Source organism: Zosterops lateralis (assembly GCF_965231275.1).
Source record: "Zosterops lateralis genome assembly, chromosome: 12".
NCBI lineage: Eukaryota > Metazoa > Chordata > Aves > Passeriformes > Zosteropidae > Zosterops > Zosterops lateralis.
Window position 1 is genome coordinate 14,719,832 of NC_139772.1, and position 15,153 is coordinate 14,734,984.

Here is a 15,153-nt window from a genome sequence, read left to right on the forward strand (position 1 = left end):
CCCTGGCCCCGCCCCTCCTGCCTGGTTCCGCGCGGGATCCAGCAGCCCCCGCCCCCGGCCCCGCCCCCCCGCCGCGCGCGGGACTCCGCGCTGCTCCCGCGCCCCGCCGGCCCCGCCCCGGCCCGCGCGGGGGCCACGTGCGCGGTGGGGAGGCGGCCCCGCGCCGCCGCCGCGCGTTTAAATGTCCCGCCGGGCGCGGCCCGCGCCGCGCGCAGGGACGGGAGCGGCCGCGCCGTGAGGCAGCCGGCGCCCGGCGGAACCCGCCCGCGTCCCGCCCTGCCCCACCGGCCCGGCACCCGCCGACCACCCGCTCCCGGCCGGCGAGGGCTGGCGCGGCGGTGAGTGAGCGGCAGCGCGGGCGGGCGGGGGGCGGCCGCGGGGCGGGGGGAGCCGGTGGGGCCGGTCCGGCCGCCCGTTGCGCGCCTCTGCCGGCCTTTGCGGGGGGGGGGTCTGCGGCCCGGGCCCGCTCGGCCGCGTCCCGCGCGGCGCTGGGCTGGTCAAGGCTGGCCGAGGCTGACCATGCGCCGGGAGAGGTGAGTGCGCGGGGCCCGCTCTGCGCGGGGCCTGCAGGCCGGGCTCCCCGCCGGGCTCCCCGGGACGCTCCCGCTCAGCTTCCCCTCTCCCCGCAGCGACTGCGCCGACGAGAAGGGTCCCGCCGAGGGGGACACGGGTGCGGAGTGCGCCATGCGAGCCCGCAAGAGGAAAGCTGATGTGGCCACGGTGAGTGCGGGCCCGGCGCGGTGCCCGAGGGGGGCTGGGCCCCGCGGCCCGGCTGCCCTTTGTTGGGGTGCAGACCCACGCGGTGGGCCAGGGCCGGCCGGGCCTGCGGGGCTCCGCTGCTCCTGCGGCACCGGGCGCGTGTCACGGCGGCCAACAGCTGCTCGTCCCGCGGTTTGCACTCCGGAAATTATATGTCGCCTTTTGTAGTTCTTACAGGATCCTGATGAAGAAATTGCCAAAATGGAGATGACTAGAAAAAAGCCGTGTGAAAAACAGGTAATTGAATTTGCTTTATGTGTAAATACCGTGATCTTACTTAACCCTGCTTTTACTTTGCAGTATCTCGTTACTCGTGTTAGAGTGGTGAAACAGGTATGCTGCCACATGCTGCATAGCACTGGGCAAGGGGGACTGTTGGCCCTGGTTGATGATGGAGTGTGCAAAACAATTCAGTTCATGTATATAGTTTTGAAGCCTTTGCAAGACACAAGGCCTGTGTTGGTCTGAAACCTTATGTTAACGCTCAAATGAATTCAGCTGTCCTGGGGTTACAAGGGTGCACCTGTCAAGCCTTTAGACCTACTCTGTATTTACTCCTCTAGAGAGGTGCAAAAGTTCAGTCATGTGCTTATATACCTTGTCCATGTGCTCCTATCACTGGCTGGCCAAAGCACAGGACACTTAAACATGCAGACAGACTCATCTCTTGAGGTGGTTCTCTTTGCTGTCATGGCTCTACTTCTCTGTTATCTGGGAGAGAACAAGGCTTCCTCTTCCAGCATGAGCTGGAATATTCCAGGTGACAAGGGTAATTATCAAAGTAAGAGGCTCCCTATTAGAATTTGGAAGCATATACTAGATGCTCATGGTATAGTAAAATAGGCTCTGTTTCTCTGCAGAATGAAGGAATGTTTCTGTAAAGTCACTCTACCTGTGGAAATCAGTCCTACACTGGAGGTTGATAATGACCATTGGCATGTAGAATGAACTGACTTCTAAAATCAAAACTAGCTTTACTGGTGTCCTCTAGTTCCCTTTGCGTGCTTTCCATATCCTCAAAAAGCAGATGCTTTTGGTGTCTCTGCTGGATGCTGTACTGGTGTGTGATGTTGAAAACATGATGCTTTTGTACCTCGAGTGGCCTGTGTTCTGGAATAGGTTCATTCCCCTCCTTTTTTCCCTGAGCACACACACACCTGCTCAGTCACTGTCACAGCCCTCAGGCTGTCACTGCACACGCAGGGTGATGCTGAAGTTGCAGAAGTCACGGTCAGGGTGTGCAGCCTGTCCTCATTTGGTAGGCGAGGCTGTGCATAATGTGGCACATCTAACCCGAAGTGGCAGCTGGAAGTTCTAAGACTGAAGTGCTACCATAACAGATGGGCATCATTGTTTGGAATGGCCTCTGCTTGTTGCAACTGCGTACACTAGTTATCAGTCAACATATTAAGCAGGGCTCAAATGGTGAGCATTTAATGAGGGGATCTCTCCTTCCCTTCTGTCTTTCTTTTGCACAGTATATTAAACTAATTCCTCACTTCTGACAAGGAAGAGCTGCCTGTCCTTCACTGCAGCTTTCTCCTTCACCAGAAGATTCATTCTGTTTAAACTGAGCAAGACCTTCTTGTTCATGTTTATTGCATAATAACAAGGTATTTGTTAGAAAAATCTCAATGGGGGACCCAATTTTATTGTCTTCCAGAAAGACAGTGGAAGGAAACTTGAAGTATCTTTTGCATATGTTGACCTTCAACTTTGAAAACAGATAAAGACTTCCAATTTTGTCTTCTTGTTTGCGCTCTTGGCCTGGTAGCCATTCATTGTTACTTCAGGAATGATAGGTAAACTAAAACTTAGATAATTTAGGCAGTAGGCATCACAAATCTTTACTTGGGAGTTTTTCAAGGTAATCATAGGATGCTGGTGGAATTCGACCCTTTCGTTCTATAAACAATAATAGATACTGTGCCTTATGTATCTTTCCCTACCTAGAGAAGGTATTTTTTTTTGTGACAAAGTAGCCAGATTGTTCCAGATCTGGTTAAAAAAGCTAACATTTGGCTGCACAGCAGCAGCTCTTCAGTCTATGGTGTGACACAAGCTATTCTCTGATATAAATTGCCATGGACCACTAATGAGAATATGTTTACGGTTCCAGCAGCAGTATAGCAGGCTGGAATGATAGCCAGGGCGACAGTTATTCTGTGGAGACACGACACTTCTAAAATGCAAGCAGCTATAAATCCACTGTAGCCTATACCACATGACCTCTACATTAAATAAATTGTTTACTGACACTAGTTTATCCACAAGGCAAAATATCAGAGTCACATCCCACTTTATGACACCTTCATAGTCAATTCATTAGTTTGCTTCTGTGGAACATAAGGCCCCAGTTCTTAATTAGGATGCTGTTACCCTTTATGTGCTGAAAGGGTGGCTATATCATCAGGTCTGTGACAGCAGAATATTGCATAAATTCTGTGTTTGATTTTGGAGAACTGACACTGCTGTAATTCTGCTAGCAATTCTCATACTAATTCTGGCTGCTTTGTGGGGATGAATACACTTCCAAGGCTCCACGTAAAACAAAATTCATCTAACTAGATTAGAATAATCTGTGCAATTGTGATGTAAGTTGCATGGTCACCTCCATATAAAGTGAAGAATTGAATCTAGAAGTTAGTTTCTTTAGATGAAACTAGCTAATGTCTTCACCTGTGAAGGTGAAATAGACTCTCTGGAAGGAGTTTTGATCAGTTCCTTACCAGACGTTTTCCAGAATCGGATTTTAGCATTGTCAGTGTTCCAGCTAAGTGTTTTGAACATACCCTCCAAAAAGTTTCTTTGACTAATCTAGATTAATTTTTGAAGTTTCAATTTAAAAAGCAAAATAAAGCCCACAAAAAAGAAGTGTAAACCATGCCGAGATTGAGAATCTGACTTGGCTTTAATCTGGATCAGGACATTTAGACTCTTATTTAAAAGGAGGAGAAGCTCCTATGCTATCCCAAGAGGATTGGAGCAATTTAATAGTGCGAGTTCTTTTCTGTCCTGTTTACTAAGTCTGGAATTCCCTTCTGATAACAAAGAAAAATTCAATACTTCAAAGTAATGCATGCTATGAATGAAATATGGCTGGAATTATAGGTCCTGCTGTTTCTGATGGGCAAACTAAGGCTGTGGACTTGGAAGTGATACCGTTGTCCATAGTATAAAGTTGCTGCTTTTGGGGTGACAAACACGTCTCTTCCCCTGCCATTGATTTCCACGCTGAAAAACCTCTGATGCTGCTGTTTGAATGCAGTTCTGTGTCATTCTCTTCCTCCTGTTGCACTCCTTGCTTGTCAGTGGAAGCTCATGCTGGTGGCTCTTAGCTCACACTGAGGTGCACAAGTGTTTCAGCAGTTTGTATTTCTAAGTGTTTCTTCTTCACTGATGGCCCTGCATGGCCTGTAAACAATAACCCCAGTGGTCACTACCTGCGCTGTTTTGTGTCTAATCTATATCCTGAAGGGTCAAAAAGATTAATTTCTGTGAATATTTGATGTATGAGTGAATGGTGACGTGCTGCAGGAAACTGAAGCCTGCTAACATTTGAGCTTTAGAAAGACTCCACCTCTGAACTTTGGGTTTTCTCTGGAGCTGTATGGGTTTGGGTGCTTTAATGGGCTTATCACCCACCTTCTGCCCTCTTGGCACCTCTTCTCCTAATGAGCCTTCTCATGTGCTTAGTTCAGTTTCTGTGGTCTGTGTCTTGTTCTTAGGTCTGAGATAGAGATCTGCAGCTGGTCAGTTGCTCCTGTAGCTGGATCATGACTGTGGGTGTCACCAAGCTTTCTTGCTGGGCTCCACACAGATTTGAAGGGGCCAGTCTCCACACTGATTTTCTTGCTTGTGTGCTGCTTCAGCTCCTGTTTGTCTCAGAAGTAAGCTCAGGACTGTAGTATTTCCTCTGTTAGGCTGCACAGATTCTGGGTAAGATCTGTTGCTTTCTGACAGATGTCAGAAAAGTCTCTACTTTTGGATTGGGTCTGTGCAAGCCCAAAGGAAGTTCTTCATGGTTTCCTCATACCCTCCCCACCTTAAACTGTTCCTTTTTTCAGTGGTGGCTCCTATTTCCTTACAGTTGCGGTGTGAGGTAATGCAGTTTCTTGATGGTGTTTCTTACTTTTGATTGAGTGTCTTGCTAAGTCTGCTTTAAAGACTCAAGAGCCTGATTGATATGTTCATTCTCTCAGCCAAAATCTGTGCCAGAACTATGGTGCTCCCTCACCTATACTAATTAATTCCTGTCTCCTTCTCCAATAGGCTGCTTTCTTTTGAAGCCCTGCACATTAGTTTTGTTCTTGTCTCTAGCTAAGCTGTGTACTTGCAGTGATACTCACATCTTTTCCCCAGTGTCTTGTTAAGTGACATTATGTTGTCAAAAACTTTGTTTTCCCTTCTTTTCAAAACACCTAATAGGCTCTCAAACTTTGATTTCTATTTCCTTATAGAAAATTCAGGGTGGTGAAATATCTTTAGTCTTGTTGCATGTGATGTGTCTGCTTGGAGAACTTTGTGAGCAGGTCTCTTGTCCTTCAGAAACTGCTGGTGCAGTAGGCACCTTTAAATAGATACTGTAGCTTTTCTGTTTGCTGATTAACTGATAAAACAGCACTTCTCCAAAGGCTGTTGGCAGCTGGGCTTGCTGTGCAGTTTGGAGAACAAAGTATGGCTAAAGTCTAGTTTTGATGGAGGGCAAAAATTAACTTCAAAATGCTGATGTGACATTTTCATTTGAACTTTCAGTTTCTAAGGCATCTGTCATTTTTAAGATAAAGATACTAGTCCCTTGTTTTGCCTTCTTCCCACCCAAATTAAATCCTGGCATGGCTGAGTATTGTAGCTATGCTATATTTGCATGTAGAACTCCCAAGAAGAAAAAAGACTGATCTGTGTGTCAGCAACTCAAAGTGCAAAGCAGTCTTAGCTGTGAGAGAACTGTGAAATGTGGTTTTTGTTTCACCAAGTCAGTGGTTTCTGTTTGTGAAACTGGTGCAGGGGGGAGCCATTTTGCTGGAAATGTGATGTCATATGTAAGAAAGATGGCAAAAATCAGCTGTGGAAGCTTTTTTGCTAGAGGCAAAATTTCACATAGTGTTTTACTTGATAGTGCCTAATGATTCTTCTGAGCTTGCTTTTATTTTTTTTTAGCACATTAGAAATCTGTTAAGGAGTTCTGTCCTTTTAGTGGTGCAGAACTGATCAGTTTGTAGCAAGATGGCTGACTTCAGTGAAAAACAGAAATGCCAAATTTTAATTTGCTTAGGCATGATGACAGTGCTGGCTTTGTATTCTACTGCAAATAAAAATAGTATTTTCCTGGGGTGCTGTGTGAAGTGTACAAGATTCTGTTTAAGAGTTAGATAGTTAGATGGTAGAAGAGTAAACCTAGACTTAAGTTCTGATCCAAATGAAACTTGAAAGGCCATGACTGGTGAAGTGTTGGATATCTGATGTTTGCAGACCATGGCAGATCTTGCCATATAAAATTATCAGCTTGATAGTTTAGTAACAATTGCTTAAAATGCACTTGGCTGTATTCTGAAAATTGGGTTATATATGCTTTGGGGTTTAATCTTAATTCTACTAAATTAATTAATACAAAATTCTACAAACTATTTTGCTGTGTTCACTGTCTGAGATGCTTTGCATGAAAAACATGGCTTTGGGCATATTACCTACATATTTCTTACCAGAAATCCTGGCCTCATATTTGGGTCTTTTGAGTTCCATCTGCTTGTTCTTTGCCTGAGGGCAAGTATATTTTTGGTAAAAACAAAATGCCGCATCAGAGTAGGGGGTTCTGACTTGGGTGTCCTTCCATGAAACAGTTGTGGTCCTTCAAAAGGAGAGCAGGGTGAATGTTCTTCAACTTTTGTTCCAAACTTTCTCTACTGTGCTTATAAGCAGCACCCTCTCTACTCAGCAGAGGTGAGGCCACATCTGTAGTGTTGTGTCTTGTTGTGGGCTCCCCAGAAAAAAAGAGACTTGAGCATACAGGAGAGTCCAGAAAGGTCCATTAAGGTAATTCAGGGACCAGAGCATCTTGCCTATAAGGAAAGGCTGAGGAACCTGGGACTGTTTAGCCTGGAGAAAAGTTTTGTGGTGATTTGTGTCTATTGTTTATAAATATTTGAAGGGAAGATGTAAAGAAGATGGAGCCAAGCTCTTGTTTGTGTGATGGGACAAGAGATGATGGACACAAACTGAAGTAGAAGAGGTTCCCTCTGAATATCAGGGAACCCTTTTTGAGGGCAGCCAAGCATAGCACAAGTTGTCCGAAATAGTTGTGGAGTCTCCATCCTTGAAGATACTCCAAAGCCTTCTGGACATGGTCCTGGGCAACTGGCTCTTGGTGCCCTGTGTGAGCAGGAAGGTTCGTGAAAAGGCCTAGAAGTGCCTTCCAGCCTCTACCATTCTATGCAGTTCAAAGAGATAAGGCATCGGCAAGGAATTGTGACAGAAGTTATGAGTATTTTCTATTTACAACTAAAGCCATTACTTGAAAAAGCAGAGTGTAAAATCTCGTGTTTGGTTGAACAGCTGTCCTGGAATAACAGCCATGAGAATGCCCACATGCTGATTCCCACTCCGGATAAAGACGACGATCCTGTTCCTGTCGATTACTCGCGTTTCATCCATCTGAGTGTTGTTCCCACCAGAGCTACCCCACTGCCAGCTCTAGGGTGAGTGTGCTGGGCTGCTGCTGCTGCTCTGCCTTCCTCTTGTCTATGATCAAAGACTAAACATTGATCTCTCTTAGCTGGGCAAATAGGGATGATGTATGGAAAAACATGATAAACAAAGAAGAGACCTATGTGAGAGATAAATTCTACATGCAAAGGCACCCCCAGCTGCAGCCTAAAATGAGAGCCATCCTTCTAGACTGGCTAATGGAGGTAAGCTTTGCTGTGCTTGTGAGTGTTTCAAGTGTGCTTTTGTTGAAGTGCACTAATAACTGTCATGAGTGCACTTCAGGAGCACGTTTAGCTCAAGATACTTGTCTTCATCTTAAATTTTGTTAATGAATGGCACCAAACTTAAAGAATATATGATGTATTGAGCTGATGATTTGCAAACTTGACAGTATATTCTGTTATTAATTTAGATTGATAGTGGATAATAATCAATTTTTCCTTAACACAGGGTAAGCTTTTAAGGTCACACTGCAGACAAAGGCTAAACAAATAATTACAAAAGTCATTGTAAAAAGGAAGGTGGGTAGCCCTGAGATAAGATCCATCTCACAGCCTTAGCTGGTTTTGTAAAGCAGAATGTGCTACAACTCCTTGTTTCTGAATTTTTTTTGCTGTTTGGATGACTTGGTGGCGTAATCCCTGTTCTTAGTTTTAAAGTGCTTGTGAGAATTTTCTCTTTTGAGGTGTTGGAATGATGGATCTTTGCAAAAAACGAGGAACTGATGTTCTGACATTGTTGGAACATGCGCTTGCTTTTCGTAGAAGGGTTTTCACTCTGATCTGTTTTTTTCTTGGAAGTTACTGTAATGACAGTTCTCCTGTGTCAAAGGAAACTGTTTAACTCTTGCACTTAGTTAACATGTTACTTCACAATAGCAGTGAAGTAGAAACCCAATATAAATTCTATGTCTATCTCATGTCGTTTTGGTTTTTTTTTTAATAGATATGTAGCATCTAGTTTTGACTTTTTAACACTGTTCTTGACCTTTGTAATCTCTGTTGTCTCTCCAGGTTTGTGAAGCCTACAAACTTCATAGAGAAACTTTCTATTTAGCACAAGATTTCTTTGATCGCTTTATGGCAACACAACAGGATGTTGTAAAAACACTGTTGCAGCTTATTGGTGTCACTTCTCTATTCATAGCAGCAAAGCTTGAGGTAAGTGTCTCCACCTTTACTTAACATCAAAATGTGAATGGACACACAGCATACTTACTGGATGCTGGACACATTGTAGAAAGCTTTATAGAGTTAGTTGCTATCATTTTTTTTCAGCTGGGAGACAGAAAAAAAGATTTTTTTTTTCCTTTCCAATGTTCTTATTTTTTAAGAAGTTTTTAAAATTATACTGTGATGTATAGCTAGTTTTCTCATTAGAGAATTCAGTGCTAGAATAAATCTAAAGTTTCAGTTGCAGTTGCTAAATGAATTTTTGGCTGGCTGCTGTATACAGAGACCACTTGTTGAAATTTCATTGCAATAGAGTACCTACTGCATGATAGTCTGAACTATTATTTGCTGGAATAATTACAGTGCTGCTTAAGTTCATAGTCGTTTAAGAGAGCTGCTGTTCAGTCTGTTTTTAAACAAGAGATAAATGGCCTTTTCTTTAGGATGTTTAAAAAAAATCTTGATTCAGTTATGATACAGTCACAGTGATGCTGTAGTTAAACGATGTAGGTTTGTACTGATCCATCCAAAGTGAAAGTTAAGGCTATGATGAGCAAGAAATCTGTCTATTTAAAGGCAGAGAAGACCAGGATTTAGAAAGGGTGGGATAATTCCTTATCCCCCCTCTCTTTCTGTTTGGAAGGCTGAAGCAGTGTTTGTTCTGTTTATTTCTGTATTTTTTGTTAAAAGTAACACATGAAACTGGTTGCAACCTGTTCACAAATTAAATACTTGATCTCCTATCTTTCAGGAAATTTATCCACCAAAGTTGCACCAGTTTGCCTATGTTACAGATGGAGCCTGTACAGAAGATGAAATCATCAGTATGGAATTGATCATTATGAAGGTAACATTTAGAAGTGGAATTAGTCTTTTAAAAATGTATAGCATAATCAGACTAAAAGCAGAGCTCCTCAGTTAATCTTAGGTGCTGCTAAGAGGCACAATTTCTTTCTAATTAGAAAGCAGTATTTTCTCTAGGTAACAAGTGATCTAAAGCATCCACCAGTATGTGTGTATGAACGAAGTTATTTGTTAATAACTGTATCAGCAGGATATTTGTAATGACTGTATCAGCAGGAAGATATACAGGAGAGTATTTGGTTTGTGTATTTTAAAGGTGCCTTAACCAACTGGGATTAGAGCTTCTGATTGTTAAACCATCTTGCACGGTTTAAGTTGGAAACTTAACTTATATTGGCACTGAAGTCTTGTGTATGTCTGTTCTTTCAGGCTCTTAATTGGAACTTAAATCCACTGACAGTTGTATCGTGGCTAAACATCTACCTGCAAGTTGCATATTTAAATGATCTTTATGAGGTAATGCTGCCACAATATCCACAGCAGATATTTGTACAAATAACAGAGGTAAGACTGATTTCCTTCAAATACTGTTTCACCTGGAAAAGAGTTTTTTGTATCAGGCTTACTAAACATCTGTTGTCTTGTAGCTCTTGGATCTCTGTGTGCTGGATATTGGCTGCTTGGAATATACCTATGGAATACTTGCAGCTTCTGCTTTGTATCACTTCTCTTCATCTGAGTTGATGCAGAAAGTTTCAGGTATTGGCATTTACAAACTTGAATCATGTGTGTTGGCAAATGTTATGCCTTCATTCAGGCAGATAAGCATGTGTCTTGTGTTGCAGGTTATGAATTCTGTGAGATAGAGGACTGTGTGAAGTGGATGGTCCCTTTTGCCATGGCTCTGAGGGAAGTAGGAAGCTCCAAACTCAAACACTTTAATGGGATCGCTCCTGAAGATTTGCACAATATACAGACGCACATTAACAGCTTTGATTTGCTGGTATGTATGTGCAGAGTGAAGACAAAAACCTGTCTGTAAAATCTGAGGTCTTGTTTCTTTGGTTAGGGCATAGAGTCAAGTAAGTGAAGCATTAACAGGTTGAGAGTGAGTGTATTTAGATGATAAAAGGCATAAGGTTGTAGTCCAGATCCAAAATGCTTGAGACAAAGACTTGTCTTGGGACTGACTTGTTCAGTATTTAGTTGAAAAAGATGATTGTGCCCTCAACCTCTCATCTCAAACAGCACAGAATTATCCCAGAAATCAGAAGCATTTCTCTACCCTTTGGGATATTTCAAATACCATGTGTTAGACCTTTCTCTCTAGGAAATACCATTAATATAGTCTTGTCTGACCCAGAGGAGAATAAAGATTGATCACTTGAGACTGATCCAGTGGGACTCTTATGTGACAGTGGTCATTGACAAGCAGTGGAGCAAGAGTGGTTTTTAGTGTGAGAAATTTGCGGAGGATCAAAATCTTGTTCAACAAATTGTTATTAAAGCTATTGAGGTATTTTTTCTCTTTAATTTATTGAGTTGTAGGTAAAAGTTAAAGTTCTTGTTCAGTTGTTTCTGAATTTTGCTTTCTTGAAGGTACAGGAGTTGCTTGTATGTTATGAATACCTAATGCTAATCATCAGATTCCAAAAAGTAATACTGATCTCTTGGAGTTGTACTACAAGTAACTACTGTGTGATTTATCAGTTACTATTAGGACGGTTAGATATGGATATGCATTTCCAAATTAACAATCTGTCAGATTATTAAACACTGGATTCTATTGATCTGTTGCATAGACACACCAAAGTTAAGAATTTTTTTTCTCTTTCATGTGCTTTCAGGACAGAGCTCAAGCAAAACAAGCCATATTGGCTGAGCAAAATAGGACTTCACCTTTCCCCACTGGTGTCCTTACACCACCACAAAGTAGTAAGAAACTGTCTTCTGGACTGCAATCAATATGACTTTAGGAACTGTTGACAGACAATTTTGCTGAAGTGCCTGTTCTGCTGGTTTTAGCTCCTGCTCCATTACAGAAATGCTGCCAGTGAAGTTCATAAGCTTTCATGGAATCTGAAAAGGAAACCTTAACTTTCATGTGACGGAAGTTTTTCTATTTGAAATAGTTTTATTGAATGTTAAAATATTTTAAAGAAATGGATCAAGTACACCAGCCACTTGAAAGAACACTGAAGTGTGCTCCAGATGCTGCTACGGAGGGTGATGCTTGATCAACTGTTCAGAAAAAGGGCTTGAAGTTTAGATTTGTTACTGTGCCTGTTTGTCCTTTGGATAATCTGCAGATTTGTCCCTTGTTGACAAATAGGCAAAAAGTGCTGTGGAAGACAACATTTAAAGCCTCTTTTTTGAATGGTTGGCTTACAACTTGATGCATTTTAAAAAACTCTTTATTGTAAAAGCTGCTATGTCTCTGTGTATTCATTTTTAATAAAAATGCTGTCTAAGACAGCTGGTTTTATGTATATTTCTATATTTCTTTTAACTATGATCAGTTAAATTTTTTTCAGACTGTGACCATTAATAAGTGTGGGAGTTGGGGATGAATAGTGTAGTAACTATTGCTTTATTTATTTACCACTACTTATCCATGGAAACTTCTTTATTTGGATGCTAAAATAAAATTGTCATGTTGGGCTACTTGGATTTCCTTAGCCAGGTACAGGAGGCTGGGGAGGGGATAATAAACATGACAAGTACATGGGAAGTCCTTCCTTAACACTCTGTAATAATCAGCTTACTGGGAAATTCTTGAATCAGGTTGTCTGGATTGTTACCCTTAGGTGATGCTCAGTGAGAGGTGATCAGGAGGAAAAGTCTACCTCTTAAATAATCTTAAACACTGGGGGTTTGGCACAGTCTTTGACAAATAATCATGTGTGCAGAGTTATATTCTGGAGAGATATGTGCCTTTTTACAGGAAAGTCTTTGACCTTTGCAATGTCTGAGAATCACAGAGGTCCTAATGGGAAATTTTTCTGGAAATTTGTGGAGTTCTGGAGAAGAGGGTGACAAAGAAATAAATGGTTCCTTGTTTTTTGCATGTTTTTTGGTGCTTGCTTTGAAGGACTGTTCAATAACACTGAAAACTTTTGTGAGACTACCAGGGTTCATCATGTCCTGCTGCAGATAACTTTAATGCTACAACACCTAATATTTCAGGAAACTCCTCTTCTGTTGTTAATTTTTTTTAACAATAGTTCCCAGTGAGGCTGTTTTTTACTATTTTTTAAGGTTATTCTGCTTTTTTCTCTTCTCTGACCCAGTATTTTGATAAATGTTAAAACTTTAATGTAATAAAAATGCCTATGGTAATCAATGGTAAGCAAGTTCTTTGGTGCTGCTGGCTTTTTTTCCTTGCAATGAATGGTTATAAGTTCTGTGTTAACAAAACAAGTGCAAATGCGAGCTGAACGTGTTTGCTGGTGCCAGTTTAGAGAGGTTTTAATTTCTCAGAATTGCATGCCTTAGACAAAGGAGATGTAATATTTGCTTATTATTGAAGGATTTGCCAAGACATATTTTAGTGCTTTGTCCTTAAATGTAGAACACAAAGTGGGGGTGGATGAGGGAAATGAATCCTTCTGAAAAGGTAGTCTATGGGCTTAGTTCCTAAATCACCAACCATGCTTCAGTGCTAGGCCTTTTGGTGTTTGTTTTCAGATCTTAGTCCCTTTTAGATGTTTCACAACAAAACCACAATTCCATTTTTTAATTTCTAACTGCTCTCTTAAAAATGGGGATTGCATTCAACTGTTCAAGAAAATATCCTGTAGTAACATTAGAGATATGGGAAACTCTTTAACTTTCAGTTTAAGCTAAATATTTAACTATGGTCAATACCTCTGCAAGAGTGAATGTAGATGTTCCATGTGTTTCTGGGCTGTGTGGGAAACCAGGGTCTTAGAGATAGATACACCTGTGAATGAAACTTGTTCAGACAACAGGCCTCTCTCCAAATGTGATCTCTGCTTCAGATGGTAATCCTGCTAATTTTATAATTCTTTCTCTTGGGAAAGGTCAGCCTCCTTTATTCTGATGGAAGGCAGTGTGTTCAGAGTGTGGAGATGGTGGCTTTGCAGCTCCCCAGCAGGAATGCAGTCATGTCCTACAGCTGCAGCACAAACCAGCTGGGGGGACTTGCCTTGAGAGCTATTTTCTTACTTTCTCATCTTTTATAAGAATCTGTTTTTTGTTGATTGCAACATGTGGATACTGTGTCTGGTGCTGCCTTTCTAGGATAGCTTGAAAAAGATTTGCAGTGGTTGCTACAAGCTGAAAAGAAGTCTTTTAGAGAGGAAGTGTGCAGGTACTTTTAAGGAAGATAATTGTCCCTGTTAGGGAGGCAACTCCCTCTTGAAAGTGTTTTTTTCTATTTCTTTGCTTGTGGCTCCTATTCTCCTAAATTCTGATCCTGGCCCAGTCTGGTGGGGGGAAGTAAGAGGACAGTTCTGCCTGGCTAGGTAAGAGAAAAATGTTTGGGGTGTTTGGGCTGAACTTTGTGCAACAAAGACAGGCTAATACCCAAATATTATATTCCTTTAGGGTCTGACCCAGATGTGTTACCCCTAAAAGTGGGGAGAGGCCTCCAGGGGTGAACAGCCCCAGGGTGATGCAGGAGGAGCAGCACTGGACAACCCTGAGAAAGCAATTTAGCTGTGCAGTGCTGCACACTCCTCAACTGGAAACTGTCTCTCTTTAATAGCTCCAGACCAGCATAAAGCATGCTGCAAAGTAAATTGAATTTGCAGTAACCCAGGTGGTGCATGATTATCTTCTCCTCCTGAAAGGTTTGTCATAACAATGCATCAAACCCTCACCTTGGTCTGAAAGCTGGGGGCATCAGAGAAACTGAACAACAGAAATGAATCCAGTGCTAATTTTGCTTTACTGCTACTGTAAAATTGGAAGTCAGGAGTTGCTGTGGGTGTATTGAAGGAAGTAGCCCCAAATGAGTGAGCTGAGGCTGCAGTTGTGAGCTGGACTGGAGAGGAACAGTGTTGGTGGGCAGAAAGGAGGGAGGCATGGCAGTCCCCACTGAGTCAGCCAGATGCTCAGCTCTTGTAAATGCTGTAGGTACCTAACAGAAATAGTTACTGGCTTAAATAGCTCACAGAAATAGTTCTGCATAGCTTGCCTGCCCTGAAGCAGGAGGGTGGTCTTTCTCTGGTTCTATTTCTAGGTCTCAGGTCACCATCTCCTCTTGGTTCTCAGGAATTACAACACGAGGGGTTTATTGCATCCCTGCTTGCATAAGGTGAAGGCAAGAGCCAGCCCTCATGGCCTCTGTTCCTGAGTGCTATTTGCTGCCCAGAGAGTGCAGCAGCAGCAGCCTGAGGAGGCTGGTTGGGTGGGACCCTTCCTTCAGACCTCACTGCCAGTGCATGTGCCTTACAGCAGCATCTGCCCTTGGGGGGAAGTGTCAGGGAACCTGAACTTCAGCTTGGGAGTTGCCATAGCCTACAATGGGCTCTATTCCTGACCTTATTTGGAGTAACACCTGCAAGGTAAAGGCTTCTGGAACAGTTGGAGGTCAGTGTGCAGTGCAGCAGGGGACTGGTGAGTGTGCAGGTTGGCATTAGATGTACCCAATTCACCTTGCTTGTTTGCATGAACCTTCTCTTCTAGTAAGTCAGGGAACTCCATTTAAAGCACCAGATCATTCATACCCTATCTTCCACAAGCCTCT

The 15,153-nt window shown here is 42.7% G+C and overlaps 1 protein-coding gene across 1 annotated transcript; it reads left to right on the plus strand.

Annotated features, from left to right (window-relative positions):
* Positions 1-504: 504 nt before the first annotated feature.
* Positions 505-11,929, plus strand: CCNE1 (cyclin E1). Its single transcript, XM_083870445.1, has 11 exons — positions 505-533; positions 630-720; positions 928-996; positions 7,312-7,454; positions 7,532-7,667; positions 8,478-8,624; positions 9,388-9,483; positions 9,870-10,004; positions 10,088-10,199; positions 10,286-10,443; positions 11,288-11,929. Exons 1-11 carry the CDS (start codon positions 520-522, stop codon positions 11,408-11,410), a joined length of 1,224 nt encoding a protein of 407 aa, XP_083726571.1. The 5' UTR covers positions 505-519; the 3' UTR covers positions 11,411-11,929.
* The last annotated feature ends 3,224 nt before the right edge of the window (positions 11,930-15,153 follow it).

Bases quoted from the DNA above. Each gene is read 5' to 3' on its own strand.
- CCNE1 (XM_083870445.1), top strand. The intron at 8,625-9,387 runs GTAAGTGTCTCC...CCTATCTTTCAG, and splicing joins TCATAGCAGCAAAGCTTGAG to GAAATTTATCCACCAAAGTT. The intron at 10,005-10,087 runs GTAAGACTGATT...GTTGTCTTGTAG, and splicing joins TATTTGTACAAATAACAGAG to CTCTTGGATCTCTGTGTGCT.